Below are 19,793 nucleotides of genomic sequence, written 5' to 3'. Positions count from 1 at the left end.
AAAACTTACTAAACACCAGCCACTTCACAAGCTGTCCCACAATGGTAGGAAGCTTCTTATCGCCTCATCTTCTCTTTTCTAGTGGAGGAAGGCAGGCCTGAGCAGGGTGTGGGACCCAGGTCTGTCTGGCTTGCCTGTCCACTGCCCAGTAGCTACATCTAGTGACATCAGTCCTAGTGCTGCCCAGTAGCTATGTCTACTTGGGGCCCTTGTGGGACACCTCAGGCGGCTTTTCTGGGAAAGGAAGGGGGTAGATCTGGGTGAACTGAGAGCAGTAACTCTGTTTGCATTTTAAAAGGCACTTCCCAGAAGTGGAAGATTCTCTTTACAAACAACTGCAGCTTAGCCCCAGCCAGCAACGAAAGTAGTCTACCTCCCTGGGCAACAGCTGCTTTTAAAGCCTGCCACCTTTCCAGGTTTTAGGTTGTTTTTTTTAAATGGAATATTTGTACTGTGTTACCAAAGGAAAAGACAACTGAAAGAAAGCCATCTTCCTCACAGCCTCAGAGCAAAAAAATTTTTTTAAATAAGTGACTGATAATTCCAATTTATTATACACTTTACAAATCAAAGCATATGTTTTCTGAGGCACAGAAGACGGGTTTTAAATGGGCTTAATACCTTTCTTCTTCTAAGATAACTCATTGACAAGATAAAACTAATCTCTTCTGAAATGACAATTTCCTATTCTTAAGACTGTAACAGACTTTTATAATAAAAGTAGGGAACAATGAAATATCCTAATAACTTTCAAGTTAGTCTTTAATGCCATGTATAGGAACACATTAAAGGGGCTATCATTGTAAAGTCAATCCCTTTATTAAGTCTTCACACAAGTTATACTGGAGCTTGATTAAAATGAACTTTTTCTTCACTATAGGAGATTCAAAAGAAATGAGGCTAGGAAAAATACCAAGAATAAAGGCACTTGGTTCTGCTGATGAGCAATTTTGATTAGCTGGAGGTCTTTAACAGGTCGCAGGAGTTGGGAACAGAGGTTTGAGTCAGAGAGAAGGAGCAAGAGAGGCAGCTGTCAGACCGCCCCCCCTTGCCAGGAACTTGTCAAGCTGAGATGGGGGCATGGCTATAGGCACCAGGCCTGGGGCTCAGCTTGGTCAGGCTTTGGTAAAGGGGGCTCAAAGGCATACACATACCCTAATAATGGGTAGCTTGGCTCACTGTAACTACATGCCACTAAGAGCTACATAAGGAGAAAAAGCTCAAAAGTAAACCAAACTTTAAAATTTGGATCAGTGAGAATCAATGCTGAAAGTCTGGAATGAGTCCGTTTATCAACAATACCAAGTTTCAAACATGTGGGCACTGGGTCCTGACCAGCCACCAAAAAGTGGGCAGCTAAGCAGCTTAGACTTGACCAGGCAGGGGTCAGGACAATACCTGCTGGTGCTCCTAATCAGGGCACAGTCTCCTGCCCACATGCTACTCCAGGAGGCACTATCAAGGCACTGGGCTGGAGCCCTCTGGCAAGGCCAAGCAAAAGGAACCAAGCTCTATCTAGACAAGTTCCCTGACCAGTAACCAGCAGGGCAGGGCACTCTGATCTCAACCTACTGTTCTCACAGCAGCTACTTAGGGAGAAGTTGCTTTTCTTTTTGGTAGGGGTGGAAAGGGGTTAAAAATGTCTTCGTGAGGACTCTGACAACAGAAGCCATGTACATTGCAGGAACTAGGGCTGCTCTTACAACTTCACTCAGTGGTGGCCCGTATTTCATCATGAAAGCTCTATCAACTCATTGTCAAGGGTGTGAGACCCAAGTTACATTCAGAATGATGGGCAGAAAGCTACAGCTCTCCAACTGTTTAACTTTCTGAAAAGTACTATATACATCACAATGTTAGAGAATTACATTGCTCTCATTTCTCTTTCCTTACAAATGATAAAATTTAAGGGAAACAAAATGAGATATTCTTACTTCAAAGCTTTCCAATATTTTGTTATTTTCAATATTTCCATTATTAACTATTCTAATATTTATTCTAAAACATTTCAGACAGGAACTGCATTACCACTTTATTTTTTTTTAATTTTTTTTCTTTTTACGGATGATTTTATTTTATTTTTTTTGCTTTTTAGGGCTGTACCCACGGCACAAGGAGGTTCCCAGGCTAGGGGTCTAATCAGAGCTACGGCTGCCGGCCTACATCACAGCCACAGCAACACAGGACCCAAGCCGTGTCTGCAAACTACACCACAGCTCACAGCAACACCAGATCCTTAACCCACTGAGCGAGGCCAGGGATCGAACCTGCGTCCTCATGGATGCTAGTCGGGTTTGCTAACCACTGAGCCACGACGGGAACTCCTGCATTACCGTTTTAAAAAACCTTCAACAACTAACTCCAGGGTGTGCTGTAATTTTCTTTTCTTATATTCAGCATGTATTAGTCTATCATTATGGAAGCTGTTCTTAAGCATTTATTTAAAAAAAAAGAATCATATTCACAATGTAGAACAAGTGTATAAAATTGGTGTGCAAAGTTAACTGTAAAAGGATAACACTATTTGTTTAGAAACAAGCTGCCTCCCCTGTTTACATTTCCTTATTCTTGATATAAACTGGAGACATATACTATTTAAAAATAATACTTTTTAAATAGTAAAATATACAAGAGATTCCTGAGCATAACAAAAATATCTTGAAAATATGTGGCCATTTGGAGTATAAAATAGCAAGTGTAAAGAATAGCATGATTGTAAAACTACGGTTTGAAGGCTTATAAACAGTACAAAATAGTTTGCCTTTTCTGAGTGCATAATTATACTTTAGTGCAAAAAAAAGTCTCAAAATTTAATGGCTACAAATCTCAAAGATTTGCAGAGGTGCGTAAAACATGAAATTTCTTTAATGTCATGCGAACTGAACCCAGCTCTCGATTAATCTTCTCCAAACGATCTTCCAAGGCTTCCTAGGTGAAAATAATGGAAAGGCTTAATTAGAACTCTACATCAAGTTCAGTGGTACTATAATTACCATCAAAATGACCTTTCTTTTAGCAAAAGAGCAAGTATAAAATCAAAATCACAGGTTTTTTTGTTTGTTTTGTCTTTTGTCTTTTGAGGGCCGCACCCAGGGCATATGGAAGTTCCCAGGCTAGAGGTCTAATCGGAGCTGTTGCTGCAGGCCTACACCATAGCTCACAAGCAACGCTGGGTCCTTAAACCCACTGAGCAAGGCCAGGGAGCGAACCCACAACCTCATGGTTCCCAGTAGGATTCGTTTCCACTGAGCCATGACGGGAACTCCAAAATCACTTATTTTGGTTTTTACATAAATCATCATTTACATTCTTTCTTTTTTTGCCATACCCACAGCATGCAGAAATTCCCAGGCCAGAGATTGAACTCAGGGCAGAGTAGCGACCCGAGCCACAGCAGTCGACAATGCCAGATCCTTAACCCGCTGAGCCACCAAGGAGTTCCTACATTATTTCTTTTAAAGTGAACATAAGTCAGAATTCCCTTGTGGCATAGTAGGTTAAGGATGTGGCATTGTCGCTGCTGTGGTGTGGGTTTGATCCCACAGATGTAGCCCTCCCCCCAAAAAAAACCACTAAATTAAACATAAAACAATTTTTCAACCATTCAAGATAACTGCTGAGCTTTAAATACAGAACAGTATAAGAGGAACCTAGGAGGTTCTTCATGTATTTCACCAGAAATAACAGACACATGACTGGTACCATATCCCACTTAGGAATATATCAAATAATTACTCTTTTTTTTTTTTTTTTTGCTGCACCAGCAACATGTAGAAGTGCCCCGGCCAGGAAACAAACTCATGACACAGCAGGACCCAAGCTGCTATAAGTGACAATACCAGATCCCCAACCCACTGTACAAGGGAACTCCTGTTTAATACATTTTTAAATAATGACTGTAAATGCTTAAAATAAGACTTAAAGGGCACTAGTTTCTGTTCATATGTGTCAAAGCTATTTCAATCCAGCAAGAAGACACGTGGAAGACAAGACAAATATATAAACAAATAATATATATATAAACAAATGTTTCATGTACATCTAGAATTAGAGTATCAACAAGTTTTCCTTCTGCCTTCTCAGTGTTGAGTTTTATCCAAATTATTGGATAAAAACTTTCAGAACTAAAAATAATAATGAACAGAAAGTCAGAAAAAAAAAAAAGAGAAGGATACAGACCCTAGAAAAAGACCTCTGCTATTTTCTGTGTCTTTCTTTCCAATTGGTATCATACATCAATCTGAAAATGAACTTTTTCCTGACTTTCAGGCACTGAAAAGCCAAAACACATATGTAGTTATATAAGAGATATATTCCTGATGTTAAGTTTAAAATGTTACAAAAAGAACTGATTTAAAATGTCCATGGTTTCGTAGTTCCCGTCGTGGCTCAGTGGTTAACCAATCTGACTGGCTCAGTGGGTTAAGGATCTGGCATTACTGTGAGCTGTGGTGTGGGTTGCAGATTCAGCTCGGATCCCACATTGCTGTGGCTCTGGTGTAGGCCGGAGGCTACAGCTCTGATTGGACCCCTAGCCTGGGAACCTCCATATGCCGCGGGAACAGCCCAAGAAAATGGCAAAAAGACAAAAAAAAATAATAATAATAAATTAAATTAAATGTCCATGGTTTCATGCATTTTAATTCTCAACTAAAAGAAATGCACATAGGCCACTTTGTCTACACTATCTCCTGCTCAAAAAATGGAATCATACCTCTCTTTCTAACCTCACATCCTGTCCAACTGCAAAGTCCAACTGTTTTACATGTTTACTAAATGGAAAGGGGTTCAGAAATAAAGCACAGACCAGGAAGGAAAAAATAAACATAAAAGAGAAGATTTAATGCAAAATTTGTTAACAGACATATTGTCATTTGCTCCCAAATTAGTTTCTTGACAACATAATGGCATGAACACCTTTTTCTTGGAAGTTTAAAGGTAAAATCACTTTTATTTCTGAAAGCTTATATGCAATTATGAAATATGCTATAACTACCAAACATTTCCTATAAAAGCTAAAAAGTTTTCATGTGGAGCTCCCTGGTGGCTCAGGAGGTTAAGGACCTGGTATTGTCACCGCTGTGGCACAGGTTCAATCCCTGGCCAGGGGAATTTCTGCATTCCATAGTGTGGCCAAAAAAAAAAAAAAAAATCATTACAGATAAATAGAGCACTGACCAGCATCAAGCCCTCAAAGGAGATTCGAGCTAAGACACACCTGGTTTAATCTTGTCTGCAAAGTGGTTCGTCCTCCAGTAGAAGGCATTCGACTTAGAGCTGCCTCAATCTGTTAACACACAAAAAATGTTTAAATAAAAATAGAAGAATTCTAATTACTGGCAGGAAGGTTTATAATAGAATGGAAAGACTTCAGCCTAGTGCTTTCTTGTCCATCTCGACTTCACATAAGTTGGCTTTGTCATAATTAGGCATGACAGCTCAGTCACGCATGTGTCCCGCACAGCTTTATGTGTATCCACAGCAACTTTCCCTGTAGGTTGACTCAGTAATTCCCTTCTGACTACTCCTCAGACATAAGCATTAAGTTCAGAAAAAGATTTAAAACACTTTTGTTTGTTTTTACCTGGTCTTTTTCTTTTGTAAGTTCGTCAAAAAAACGTTCCGTTTCAGCTAGAGTCCTAATTTTTGCCGTGTACTCAAAGTCATTACCCTGTGACGTGGCTGAAGTGGACTGCCCAGGTTCATGGCTAAGCGGTTTACTCTTCTCCCAAGCTGGCCTCACAGAGACTTTCTTCACCCCATTTGGCAATGGTTCGGGGGAAGAGCTATGATCAACATGGATGTCAGTGGCTTTTTCTGAGTATTTTTTTTCTGTCAGAGGAAAAAGAAATTTATTTTATCCCTTATCAACTTTTCTAACAGACCACAGGCATACTAAATTTGTTCACCCAACTTCACTTTCTGGAAATGGCTGCTGCACGGCCAAAACATGTAATGAAAAGAGATATGTAATCAATCATATATACTTAGTTTTTTTCCTTCACAGAATTTTAAAAGCCTTGCCCTCTTCACAAACTCCCTAAATGAACATAGCAAACTTTCTGTAAATTTAAAGCAAAAAAAAAAAAAATTTTTAAAGTGAAACAACACATTTAGTGAACATGTAACAACACTACAGTTAACATTTTAAGGGCCTACTTGAGTGATTCCACATTCCTTTTAACTTTATCCCAAACTTAAAATATAAATGAGAAAAAGAAAAAATTATCTAAAGCCTAAGTTGTGTATAAGTTATAGAATATAAGAGTAAAGAGGAAAACTGAACAGTATGGCCCTGGTAATCAAACATTAACATGCCCTGGACCTCAGTTTCCCAACCTTCCAATGAGGATAACAACATTGACAGATAATACGAGCATCACAAATGCTTATTTTTAGAGGCCCTTGGGTTAAAAAAAAAGGATTGAAGTGCAGGATATAACATTTAGAACTTTGAAAAGATACCAGAAACTCACAAAATCAATGACTAAAACCATAACTAATAATGTTTTAGGAAAAGATACCTTCCAAGTCATCTAGAGGAAGAAACTGGAGTTGTTTCCTTGGATTGGTACGTTGTAATGTAGACACAGGAACAGTATCTAAATCATCCAAAAGTATATCAAATCTATTGAATGAAGCAAGTTACTTGTGAGAAAAAAGTGTTAACTGATTATCTCCACAAGAAAGATGAGCTGGCATCCAGATAACTCACATATTTACATACTTTCAAGAGAAAGCTGGTCATATAATTTTTTTAAAACTGAAACAATATTTTCTAACACAAAATTATATTTACCTACTGGCGACTTAAAGCATTAATCAAGACATTATCTTATTTGATCTTCATAACAACCACATGAAATAAGCAGGTAGGCATTATTATCCCCGTTTTATAGAAGAGGAAACTGAGGTTCAACATGCTTCAGCAATTTCCCCAAGAGCCTGATGGAGCTGGGTCACCAGGCCCCATGTCCTTAGCAGTCAGTGGTCTTCCCACCGCAGCACACTCTGCTGACCACACTTCAGGGGGAGAACAATTTTCTCAGGAGCACAGGTAACCTTACGTTTAGTGCCAGGGTCATACCAGGACAGCCCACTTTTCTATACAAATGGCCCTAAATTTTCCCTGCATCTTAAGCCTTGTCAGTAAAACAAAGAATTATCATTGTATATCCAAAGGCTGGAAGTGGTTCTGAGGTGGTATTTAAATTTTATAGGCGCCAATTTATAAAGTTAACAGTTTTCATGTATTGTAGTACTTTTTTACTTCTAGTATGGCATTCATTTAAATGATTTATATCCATAGAATTCCCATTGACAACTGAAAAATTAGTGATAGCTACAGGCATAAGTTGACTTTTTTATTTTGTCTTTTTTTTTTTTTTTTTTGTCCTTTTAGGGCCATGCCTACGGAATGTGGAAGTTCCCAGGCTAGGGGTCGAATTGGCTACACCACAGCCACAGCAATGTAGGATCCGACACATGTCTGTGACCTATACCACAGCTCATGGCAATACCAGATCCTTAACCCACTGAGCGAGGCCAGGGATCGAACCCACGTCCTCATGGATGCTAGTTGGGTTCGTTAACCGGTGAACCATGACAGGAACTCAAGTGGACATTTTTAAAAAAACAATATCTATATTTTATTCTACTATTTTACAGAACTTACCGAATCGGACTGCTTTCATTTTTGCTAAGCAGATGACTAAATCCTGGGGACAAATTTTCTTTAGGGGATCGCTTTGGACTATAAGCCACAGTCACTGGTGTTAACATAATCTCTCTTTTTGCTAGAGAGGAAAAGAAGAGGAGTTAGTTTTTCCTTCTAGGTATATACTACGTTGGCAGAACATATTCCTTTTCAGCACTTTTTTTCTAACTTTAAAAGAAATACATTTTCATTGTAACACTTTCCAAAAGATAAATAAGAGTATATGAAATAAAAATAATTCATAATCCTAACATCTAGAGGAAACCACTGTCAACATTTTAGTATATTAGACTGTAGTTTCAGCACTCTGACTCAAAACTGGTTTTTCAGGATTTTAGAAGTCGACTGGAAATAAGATGGAAACACCAGTGCTCTAGTGAACATTCCTACTAACAGTCATATCTCCTCAGCAGTTACAGAAACAGAAATTAAGGATACAGAAATCCAATGCCTAACTTTAAAACCATACTTGTAACTGGCTAAAGAAAACGGTGACTAATGCTGAGTAACCTTAGAGTTAAATACCTGGGGGAAAAAACATCTTTTTCCAGGCCAGCTTAATTTGTTTGAACAAATGTTTAAGTACATAGTCATCAAAATAGATAGCTGAGTTGGTCTCAAAAACTGTGAAGTGATATTAGTTGCAAAACACTTGTGGGACACAAGAAAATCTCACTTTGATAAACAGTGAGAATTTCTTCAGTCACAGACACAGCAACTGGGCAGCCAGACAGTATCAGTGGACAAGAGCACACTTAGGGCAACTGTTCAGAGCACTGTACTAGTGCTAGGACAGGAGGAAGGGAAACTGAGAGTCAAACAGTGTGTACAGCTCAGATGTCCCCCTTCCAAGCACAGAAGACCCAGACCTCTAACTCTTACTTGGAGCACATGATTTACGATTTGATGGTGGTAAAGATGACGATCTCTGCGAAGCAGAATGAAATCGCTTTTGTCTTTGCTGGGCACCTTTCTCTGGGGACTGACCAGCGTTGACTGAAGTGTCAGCTTGCCGGGAAGTCACTAATTCTATAACAGAAACATGTAAGAACAAACAAACAAACAAAACAAACCTAGCTTCAGTGATCTGCCTTTATTAACAGATGGTTGGACCAAGCAAGCAATTCTTTTATCTAGATTATAATGATGATTTACACCACATTACAATGATAAAAAAAAAAAAATGCTTGATGAAGAAAAATGTGGGAGTTTATAATGAATTCATTCTGGTTCTCTGTTTACATTTGGCATTCAAGGTGATTTTTCAAGAGAGTTTATTTTTAGAAAGCAGGTCACTAATTTATTTACTAGGAGAAACTGCTTTGGAGATGGAACGCCAGAGACGTTAATGACATGATTAGCAGGCCCCACCAAATACACACCAGAAAAAGTACAAATGCCTGGACCTGTGGGAAAAAAAGGTATTAAACATACTTCTTGTCCCAATGACAGAGGCTCTCTCCCAAGAAAGGGAGAGTAGGCAATGTAACATCTCACCACAAGGGCACCAAATGTCTGTCATACCTTTTTGGTATGAGCATCTAAGACAAACATACAGAAAAATTTTCAAATATCTTTAAGAATGCCATGTGAGGAGTTCCCGTCCTAGCGCAGTGGTTAACAAATCCAACTAGGAACCATGGGGTTGCGGGTTCAATCCCTGGCCTTGCTCAGTGGGTTGGGGATCTGGCATTGTCGTGAGCTGTGGTGTAGGTCGCAGACGCAGCTCAGATCCCGTGTTGCTGTGGCTCTGGCGTAGGCTGGTGGCTACAGCTCTGATTGGACCCCTAGCCTGGGAATATCCATATGCCGAGGGAGCGGCTCAAGAAAAGGCAAAAAGACAAAAAAAAAAAAAAAAAAAAAAAAAAGAATGCCATGTAAATCTTTAAGAATTAGAACTAATATGTCATTTGCTTTGTATAAAAGGTACATATGTGAGGTGATGATAAATCAACAACTAGGGGATTCAACTATCTAAAATGGGGCTGAAGCAGCAACAAAACAAATTTAACTTTTTATTTCATTACTTGAGGTATTTCATTTTAAGAAGGTAATATCATGGGGGGGGAGGGGGCAGAAAAATATATATCTATACTGATGTCAAACAAGGAATAAAATACTTACTATTTGAGGCGTCTTCTTTTTCTGTCTGTGTGCCCCAATTTTTAAATAGTTTTTCTTCATCAAGTTCTTTCAAAGCTTTCATGATTGGTGCGTCTGAAGTCTCTCTTTGTTTTTTTATCAATAAACTTGAACTTCCAAGCGAAGGATCCTTTTCCAGAGGAGAATGGTACCTTAAATAATAATTATAAGACACACAGTGCTATGGACTGAATATTTGTGTCTCCCCCAAATTCTTATGTTGACGCTCCAATCCCCAATGCAATGGTGTCTAGAGGAGTGGGGCCTTTTGGGGGTGATCAGGCTGTGATGAGGTCATGAGGGTAAAGCTCTCCCTGCTGGGATTAGTGCCCTTTTAAAAGAGGAAGAGTCAGCTTGATCTGCACACATCCACCAGGGAAAGGCCATGTGAGGACAGAAGCAGGATTCAGCCACACTGGCACCCTGACCTCAGACTTCCCACCTACTGAACCATAGGAAATAACTGTTGCTTAAGCCACCCAGTCAAGGGTAATTTGTTAGAGCAGCCTGAACAGTTTACTGAGATTATCAGGGGAATAACACGAGGGTTGACGGTTATACTCCACAATGAATATGTATGCTTTACAATGCAAATCAATAAAATTAAGCCTCCAAGTAATAGACCAGTGCCTCCCAATCTTTTTCATGGCCTAGAACATACAGAAATACGATATTTACATGGACTCTGGAGCAAGGAAATGATGTTGCTCATGGGGTCTCCAGCTATCACAGGGTGAGGATCAATCTCTTGTCCTAACCACAAGCACATGGGTAAGGCACACCACTCTGCACAGCCTACGAAAGGACCGTTTCCTAAAAGCACTAGCCTTTCCAAGTGAAATAAAAATCAGATCCTTGAAATTAAAACATTAAAGAAACAAGGAGAGGGTTCTTTCTACCTTCCTCAACTTTGAAAGGCAACTGAAATTATAACAGTTCCTTTGTATGTATGATCTCCGACGAAGTTATTTTACCCAGGAGTGCAGGTCTCCTCCAGCTGGTTGTCCACCTGACCATCCTGCGTGTCCAGAGGCTGGCCGGTAAAGATAGAATATTCTGCTCCGGGTATCAGCCACTTCCGCCTGCTGACGTCTGCGGTTGCTAGCGTGCTATTGGGAAGAAGTGCTCTCAGGCAGGGCAAGGTTTGCGCTTCAGTTTAGATTGAGCACATACTGAAAACACCCTGCTTTGAGATATTATTTACACAGTAATTTAAAAAGCACACAAAACAATCATATTTTAGATGAATTCTATTTTATGATTTTCAGTTGAATTGAATTGTTATTCCAGGTTTCCTAAGAACAGTGAAGAGTCAGAAACTCTCATATGTACACAGCTCTGAACACCTCCAACCAGCCCCCTAACACACATTGTACCCTTTACACCCCTATTGTAGCTCAGGGTATGGAGGGGAAGCAAGCGTGTTCTTCTTGTTCCCCTCAGACCAGCACTGCTGACAGAATTTTCTCCAAAAACAGAATCCGCCCTCCAGCTGCATAGTCCAACACCAAAGCCACTAGTCACATACTGCTACTGAACACTTGAAACATGGCTAGATTTATGTAGCTCTGTGGCTACTATCACTGCTGTACTGACCAGGGCAGTTCTAAACCATCACGCTTCTTGCCGCACATTATGATGAAACCCTCCCCAGCTGAGGCTCGCCCCATCACACATTACTGGTCATGCATGGCCTCATTATCTCAGTGCCTCCCGCTGCCCTCAGCCACGTGCACACGCATGTGCTCTGGACCTCTCTCCAATGACATTCTCTCTTCTTCCTCAGTCACCCCTTCACAAGATACACACTGGACTACTTCATCCCTGAGAATACAGCCCCCTGTAGAAATCCAAACTCCCACCAAGCCCCGGCTCACATGCTCAAGCATCTCTGTGACACTTCCACCACTAGGCCACTTCCACCTCGACGCCATGATCCTTGGCCTCGCCATTCCCCCACACTCAGCCCCTCCGAACCTTACTAGCGCCTCTTTGGCTCCTTCTACGTGCACACTCCTGGTAATGATTACTCATTGCCTTGACTCCCTTCCCTGCTCATTTTCCATCACAACTGACGGGTAGCAAACACCGAAGCTTGGACGACTACAATGATCTCACTTTTCCTCAGTGTCTGTACCTCCTACAATTAAGCTTCGCAGGAAAGAAGTTGCCAAAGTGTAGACTGGGGTATCATTGCAGAACCACTATCACTACTTCAAGTGGACACTGGTGCTGGCTGGCGACATATCTTCCTATAATCAAGGAGTTCCAATTCCCTAGTGTGACTACCTTACACCCTCTCCACTCTCCTTAAACCTCTCACCCCAGCCTTGACTGTCAGGCATAACCTCACATTGCACTCCAGAGAGAAAATAGAAACCTCCTGTCTTCTTCTCTCTACTCCCTTTCACAACCAAACTTTTTTCTCTCTTGTCTGTTTTTTTTGTTTTGTTTTGCCTTTTAGGACTGCACTCACAGCATATGGAAGTTCCCAGGCTGGGGTCGAATAGGACCTACAGCTGCCAGCCTACACCACAGCCACAGCAACACCAGATCTGAGCCTCATCTGTGACCTATACCACAGCTCATGGCAATACCAGATCCTTAACCCACTGAGCGAGACCAGGGATCAAACCTGCAACCTCATGGTTCCTAGTCAGATTCATTTCCATTGCACCACAAGGGGTACTCCTTTTATCTATTTTCATTTCAACTCCTAGTCATTCCTTTCCTCCTTAATTTTTTTTTCTTTTGGCCATGGCATGCAGTGGCTTGGTGTGGGAATCTCAGTTCCCAGACCAGGGATTAAACCCGAGCCATAGAGGTGAAAACACCAAGTCCTAACCACTAGGTAGAAAGGGAACTCTCCCCCTCAATTTTTAAGCTTATCTTTTTTCTTTTTAGGGCCACACCGGTGGCATATGGAGGTTCGTAGGCTAGGGGTTGAATTGGAGCTGCAACGCCAGATCAAGCCATATCTTCGACCTACACTGCAGATTGCAGCAAGGCCAGGGATCAAACCCGCATCCTCATGGATACTAGTCAGGTTCTTAACCTGCTGAGCCACAAAGGGAACTCCTTCCCTTCAATTTTTAAATTAAGCATTTCAAACATTCTTAGAAATTTATGAAGGGTACAATAGCAAGCATTCACTCATGCTTAGTTTTAACAAATGTTATCATCTTACCATATGTGTTTTTAACTGTAAGACAGGAACAGTATATGGTTGGTTGTACTTTTAAAATTATACAAAGGGCATAACATATACATCCTTTTAATACTGCATTTTCTACTCAATATTATGTTTGAGATTTACTTATGTTAATATATATATATAGCTCAGTCCTTTTAATCATTTATCCACAGTATGACTGTATCACAAGTTATTTATTCTTTCTCCTGTTGATGTTTAGTTTCTTTCTTTTTTTTTTTTTTTTTTTTTTGTCTTTTTGCTATTTCTTTGGGCCGCTACCGTGGCATATGGAGGTTCCCAGGCTAGGGGTCCAATCGGAGCTGTAGCCACCAGCCTACGCCAGAGCCACAGCAACGCGGGATCCGAGCCGCGTCTGCAACCTACACCACAGCTCGCGGCAACGCCGGAACCTTAACCCACTGAGCAAAGCCAGGGATCAAACCTGCAACCTCATGGTTCCTAGTCGGATTCGTTAACCACTGCGCCACGACGGGAACTCCTGGATGTTTAGTTTCTAATGTGCTACCTTTCAATAGTGCTATGATTAACATGTGTAAGAACTTCTCTAAGCTAAATACCTAAAACTAGAACAGTGAAATGTGTGGTGTGCACATCTTCAATCTTCCTGGATATTGACTAAACACTCCCCAGATGTGCTGCACCAATTTTCAGTCCAACCAGTAGTTTAGAGTTCCTATTTTTTTCACATCTTTAAGAAACTTTACAGTAATTAGATTTTAAGTTTGGCCTGTCTGCTGGTGGGAGTGGTATTCCATTACTGTTTTCATTTGCATTTTTCTGATTGCTAGTGAAACAAGCATTTTTTCATTTTCATTAGTCATTTAGGTTTCTTTTTCTGTGAACAGTTTGTTCATACTCTTTTACTACTTTTCTATTGAGGGTATCTCTTTCTTTTTTTCTTTTCTTTTTCTTTTTTTGCCTTTTAGGGCTGCACCTGCAGCATACGGACATTCCCAGTCTAGGGTTTGAATCAGAGCTGCGGCTGCTGTCCTATACCACAGTCATAGCAACGAGAGATCCAAGCTGAGTCTTCAACCTATTCCACAGCTTGTGGCAACCCTAGACCCTTAATCCACTGAGCAGGGCCACTGCATCCTCATGGATACTAGGCAGGTTCGTTTCTGCTAAACCACAACAGGAACTTGGAGGGTGTTTTTTTTTTCTTTTTTTAGGGCTGCACCTGGAACATATGCAAGTTCCCGGGCCAGGGATTGAATCCAAGCTGCAGCTTCAACCTACGCCACAGCTGCACCAGCACCAGATCCTTTAAACCACTGCACCAGGCTGGGGGTTGAACCCATACCTCCACGAGGACTCAAGCCACTGCAGAGACAACACTAGATCCCTAACCCACTGTGCCACAGAAGGAACTCCTCTGGGTCCTTCAAACACAAAATTAAACTCGTTCCTAACTCAGGACTCAGCAAGACCAACATCTCTGTCTGGAACACCCCTCTTCCCTCCCCACTTTCCACCTGAACAACTCTATACACATTTTACCTCTCTGCTTACATGTCACCTCCACAGAAAGGCTTTTCCCCAACTCCAATCTAAATCTCTCTCTTCTTTTATTGGGCTACCCTGAAGCACATGGAATTCCTGGGCCAGGGATCAGATCAGATCCAAGCTGCAGTCATGATCTAAGCCTAAGCTGCAGCAATGCCAGATCCTTTAACCCTACTGAGCAAGGCCAGGGATCAAACCTGTATCCTGGTGCTGCAGAGACACCACCAATCCTGTTGCACCACAGCAGAACTCCCTAATACTCTCTTTTGTTCAATCTCAAATGTCCAATTTCAATTATTCACATAACTTTCTCTTTAAATAGTTCATTATGTCCCACTGAGATTAATTAATGAAGAGCTAGAAAGTTTCTCATTTGACAATTACAACATAGAAAGAGTAACATTTACAATTTTATCTTTTTTTAATAAAATGTCAATATTAGGAAGTTAGGCTCTACTCATTTAATGTTCTACAACAAAATGATAGTAAAAAGCAATTCTAATATGACAAAATACTCTATAAATGTATCATCAAGATAATGCCCTTAAATTGTAACGAAGCTAATTTAGAAAAACTAAAAAGAAAAATCCATACAACCTAATAAAGATCCATCTTCATAAATCTTTCTTTTTTTTTTTTTTTTTGGTCTTTTTAGGGCTGCACCCAAGGAATATGGAGGTTCCCAGGCTAGGGGTCAAATTGGAGCTGTAGCTGCTGGCCTACACCCACAGCCACAGCAACAAGGGATCCAAGCTGAGCGGAGTCTGTGATCTACTCCACAGCTAACAGCAACATCGTATCCTTAATCCACTGAGCAAGGCCAGGGATCAAACCTGCGTCTTCATGGAAGCTAGTCAGATTCATTTCCACTGAGCCACAACAGGAACTCCCCATCTTCCTATGTCTTTCCATTAACATCGGATAAAATTTCTGGAATTTCAAGGCTAAAAGAACTTTTGAGATGTTCTAGCCCAATGTCCTTGTTTTTACAAATAATAAAACTGAGCTCCAAAAAAATTAAGTGATTTTGCCTGAAGTCACACAGAAAAGCAGAGTCAAAAATCAAAAAACATCCTGATTCTCCTAATTCCTATTCTGATTTTACCATTTCCTCCTTTTGGCAAATGCCTCTGCTTATGAGAGCTATCCTGATATCTAACAATTAGATGTTTTATGCATCAAGTTCTAGATACATCTGAGTTCTATAATGATATTTAACCCTGTCTTTCTCATGATTTAGACAAACAAGTGTCTCAGTGCAATAACAGGGTGCACCTATCTCTAGCTTTACAGAGATTAAATGAAATAACTTACTTGGCACGTAAGGGTCTCATGGGAGTTTTAGAATTATGAAGACGACTTAACATATTTTCATGCTCAACTTGTTTGACCTGAGCTTCAAGTTTTGAAATTGTTCTAATTCAAAAACAATAAGATAAATTAAGTACATTTCAACAATAGCCAAAAAAAAACCCACATAGTTTAATTACAAATTACTTATTTAACAAACACTTCCAGGAAAGGGTGACAAAAGAGCTACAAATCCATAAACCTTTTTCATAGAAAAATGTTACCTTTAAACTTTAAAAAGTTTAACAAAATCAGGGAGAATAAATATAAAAGGCAAATAGAAAAACTCTACAAATCAGCATTTTATATGCTACAACTTAAGGAAAAGGGAGCAACAAATGTACTTAATATAGCAAGTAAAAATTATAAATTTATACTGTAGATCAAAATACACAGTATAAATTAAAATGCAAGCAATCAAATAAATTTGCAGTTTGAACATTTTAAATTCTGTGTGTATTCATATGAAATATATATAGGTAATGCTCTAACAAAAGAAGAACCAGGCTTACCATCCAAAGTAGAGCTATTAAAAAGAACTTCCTGTTCTGAATAACTCTCAACCTACAGGCAGCTCATCTAATTTGTGCCATATTCAGAATAAAAGCTAATCTTCAACTTTACCAACAGAAATTAAATACTCTGGCCAATTGTTTTGAGGGTATCTTGGCATTCTTTCTCTTCTTTTAAATTTTTAATATGTCTCCATTTCATCTTTTAAAACTCAAATTCTTACCTATTCTGTTGTAAGGAAGGTTTGAGAAAGAAAGCTTTAACAGGGCTGATGCAATCTGATAAGGAATCTATCCCTAGAACTGTATATCACAGAAAAGACTTGCAAAGATGAGAAAGCTCGACATAGTTACTGTTCTTCCCTATGGCAAGTTCTTAAGGAAGGAAAATCTCTAAATGGGGATATTACTTATCTCCAAATAAAAATGTAAAAATATGCTCTAAAGCCAATTAGAATTATCTAATCATTTGCCATAGAGGCCATTCATGATACTGTTCCTACCCAATTAAGCAAATCAGATCATGACCACAGCCCCAAACCAGGTTTTTGAGGGGATTTTCTAGTAGTAGCAATACTAGTTTCTTCCCTTCCTTTCCTTTCTTCCTCCCTCACTTTCTTTCTGCCATATCCATGGCACGTGGACGTTCCTAGGCCAGGGATCAAACTGGATCCTTAACCCACTGTACCACCAGGTCTTTAAGAAAATAGATGACTACAAAATTGGTGTGAATGTTATTTTCTTTTTGGAGCACAAAACAATTCAGTGAACTAGACTGCTTCTTAAAATTCTTTTCATTGATTTAGTATCACTTGGGTTTTACCTGTGCTAAGAAAATACATCATGTTTGGAGACACACACCTTTCAGGCACAGCCTCCAATATATTCTAATCATTTAAAAAATTTTGGCTGGAATCAAACATATTTCCAGACAAAGAGAAGATGTGGATAAAAATCTAATCTCAAAGTGCTTAAAACCCTCAAGAAAAGCTTTCTTTTATAGACACATATTTAAGAGCTGAAAGAACAATTAAAGGTATTTGCTTATTAGGAAGACAATATAGTTTATTTACCTTTTCAAATCAGAAATCTGAGTATGTGCATCAAGCAATTTGTTTTCAGTTGTATTTAATGTATCCTATGAAAATAAAGAAAAATTTTAATAACTGAAGTTACATACTCAGGTGTATTCCTTTTATTTTAAAATGGATAATATAAAACTAAGGCTACATCAGATAGCTACAAAGAAAATTACGCAGATACTCGGGCAAGTACGGTATCAACCACAGAGCCAATATAAAATGTGTGTAACCCCCTGTTTAATAAGTAAAGCCTATTATGCTTTACTTCATCAGAAACAATCAGTGTTGAAATGGACATATTTTAAACACAAACTTGACTGAAACCCCAGTAAATGGCAAAGCTAATACCTGCAAGGATGAGATTTCGGATATAATGACTGGTTCCTGAAAGCCCAGACCTCTTGGCTACTCGATATGCAGGCCTTTTCCCTAACCTTGAATAATCACAACCCTGCATTTTCTGTAACAGAATTACCTGGATCCTACTTACTTATGGTGGGGTTTCACTGAATTCAAATATGTAGATCCCTAACAGAATTTTAATTAAGAATTCAAACTTAATCAACTCAACCCCACAAAAAGCTAATGTTTTGGAAAACAAAACTTTATATTTAAATGGTATTAAATAATTCTCTGCATCTGTATGCCACTGTATACTCTTCTAAAAATTTTGTCTCATCTCAAATGTAACAGCTACTCAATACCTATTTGTTAAATTAACAAACTTGTGAGGTAAGTGGGCAGATATTTGGAAGTTAGGATACTGACAGGATGAGTGAGTGGTCTAGGGCAAATAGCCAAATGGGGCTGGAGGAGGGGAGGGGAAGGGAGAAAGAGGGTCAAATCTCCTGATTGTCACTCAAATGCCTATGCCTCTACAGGAGGTCCAGAACATGAATGATTGGTGTTCCCGTCGTGGCGCAGTGGTTAACGAATCTGACTAGGAACCATGAGATTGTGGGTTCGATCCCTGCCCTTGCTCAGTGGGTTAACAATCCGGCGTTGCCGTGAGCTGTGGTGTAGGTTGCAGACTCAGCTCGGATCCCGTGTTGCTGTGGCTCTGGTGTAGACTGGCGGCTACAGCTCCCATTCGACCCCTAGCCTGGGAACCTCCATATGCCACAGGAGCGGCCCAAGAAATAGCAAAAAGACAAAAAAAAAAAAAAAAAAAAAAAAAAAAAGAACATGAATGATCAACAATTACCTTTACTCTTTCGTGTTCTTTTCCAAGGGACTCATACTCTCCTAGAAGCTACAAGGAAAAGCAAAGAATTATACCACAAAATTAAATATAATATCAACTGAGGGATAGTCTATACTCTTCAAATATGCCAATATCATGAAACAAAAAGATTAACACATTGTTTCAGATTAAAGGCAACAAAAGAGATGAGTGAATATAAGGCACCATACTGAGTTGGATCCTAGATTAGGTCAAAAAGTGCCATAAAGGAACAATTTGGATAGGAACTGCATCATTATCAGATTTCTTTACATTGTTAACTCTTCTGTGGCTATTATTCTTAGGAATACATACTGAAAGTGTAGGGGTAAAGGGGATATGACGTCTATAAATTAACGATTCAAGAAAAAAAATTTATGTGAAAAAAATACATATATATGTCATGATAAAGCAACCATGGCAAAATGTTAACAACTGGTATGCCCAGGAAAAAGGAATAGGTCAGTTCTTGCAAGTTTTCTCTAAGTTTGAATTTATTTCAAAATAAAAAGTGAAACAAATAATCTGTATCAGTCAATACCCTTAAGTAAGCAGTATTTGAGAAGATTAAAATGTGTGTTGTTCTCTTTTCAACTGCTGCATGCTACCTTTTGTAAAGTTAGGTCCACAGAATAAAGCTACAACCCCTAGAGTCTAATATAATTAGATAATTTATCTTTTAAAAAAATATGTAAGACTTCCAGGCAAAAAGATTCATTACAGGATTTTCTTCATATCCTGAGATCCCACTAAATTAACAATGAAGCAATTAAAGAGAAAACAAAAGAGCAACAAGGGAGAGATTTCAATGAAGATGCTGCAAAGCAGAAGCCACTACAACTTCCAGTACCTGAGGAAAGGATACTAATGGCAAACAGTTTGATATCTTCATAACTTTCAGAGGCTTAGAATTTGACCCCAGGTTCAGTGGTAGACAGAGTTGAAGTGGAGAGCTGGCCACAAGGAAGTGGTTCAAAGTCCTGAGTTAGAGCCCAGGTTCTTTTCCCAACCTATACAGCAGTGGACTGCCCAGCCAGGCAATAGGGTA

General features: G+C 39.5%; 1 protein-coding gene and 1 long non-coding RNA gene across 28 annotated transcripts in view; one reads left to right on the top strand and one right to left on the bottom strand.

The window, feature by feature from the left end:
• LOC146396545 (uncharacterized) overlaps positions 1–19,793 on the top strand; it is a 179,840-nt gene that overhangs the window by 27,692 nt on the left and 132,355 nt on the right. The gene's annotated exons all lie outside the window — the stretch shown is intronic.
• MPHOSPH9 (M-phase phosphoprotein 9) overlaps positions 2,415–19,793 on the bottom strand; it is a 64,965-nt gene continuing 47,586 nt past the window's right edge. For 9 of the 27 annotated variants that reach the window (XR_014827242.1, XR_014827244.1, XM_084996141.1 and 6 more), the window contains 11 exons: positions 18,728–18,775; positions 17,515–17,579; positions 15,894–15,995; positions 10,834–10,968; positions 9,842–10,011; positions 8,600–8,746; positions 7,676–7,796; positions 6,525–6,628; positions 5,585–5,832; positions 5,219–5,287; positions 2,415–2,928 (listed from right to left, as the gene is read on the bottom strand). Coding sequence is in view for 11 of the 27 variants with exons in the window: in XM_084996141.1 (XP_084852267.1) it covers positions 2,827–2,928; positions 5,219–5,287; positions 5,585–5,832; positions 6,525–6,628; positions 7,676–7,796; positions 8,600–8,746; positions 9,842–10,011; positions 10,834–10,968; positions 15,894–15,995; positions 17,515–17,579; positions 18,728–18,775 (1,311 nt within the window). In the remaining 16 variants the exon portion in view is untranslated. Of the gene's footprint in view, positions 2,929–4,179; positions 4,273–5,218; positions 5,288–5,584; positions 5,833–6,524; positions 6,629–7,675; positions 7,797–8,599; positions 8,747–9,841; positions 10,012–10,833; positions 11,046–15,893; positions 15,996–17,514; positions 17,580–18,727; positions 18,776–19,793 lie in introns of all 27 variants that reach the window. The other 18 variants (XR_014827235.1, XR_014827248.1, XR_002338917.2 and 15 more) reach the window with 8 other exon arrangements.

This window comes from Sus scrofa, chromosome 14 (genome assembly GCF_054392235.1).
Source record: "Sus scrofa isolate SSC_HxYL_T2T_F1_AM1 chromosome 14, Sscrofa_HxYL_maternal_Yorkshire_Landrace_v2.0, whole genome shotgun sequence".
NCBI lineage: Eukaryota > Metazoa > Chordata > Mammalia > Artiodactyla > Suidae > Sus > Sus scrofa.
Note: the sequence above shows the minus strand (reverse complement) of the source record. Positions and strands in the feature narration are given on the sequence as shown.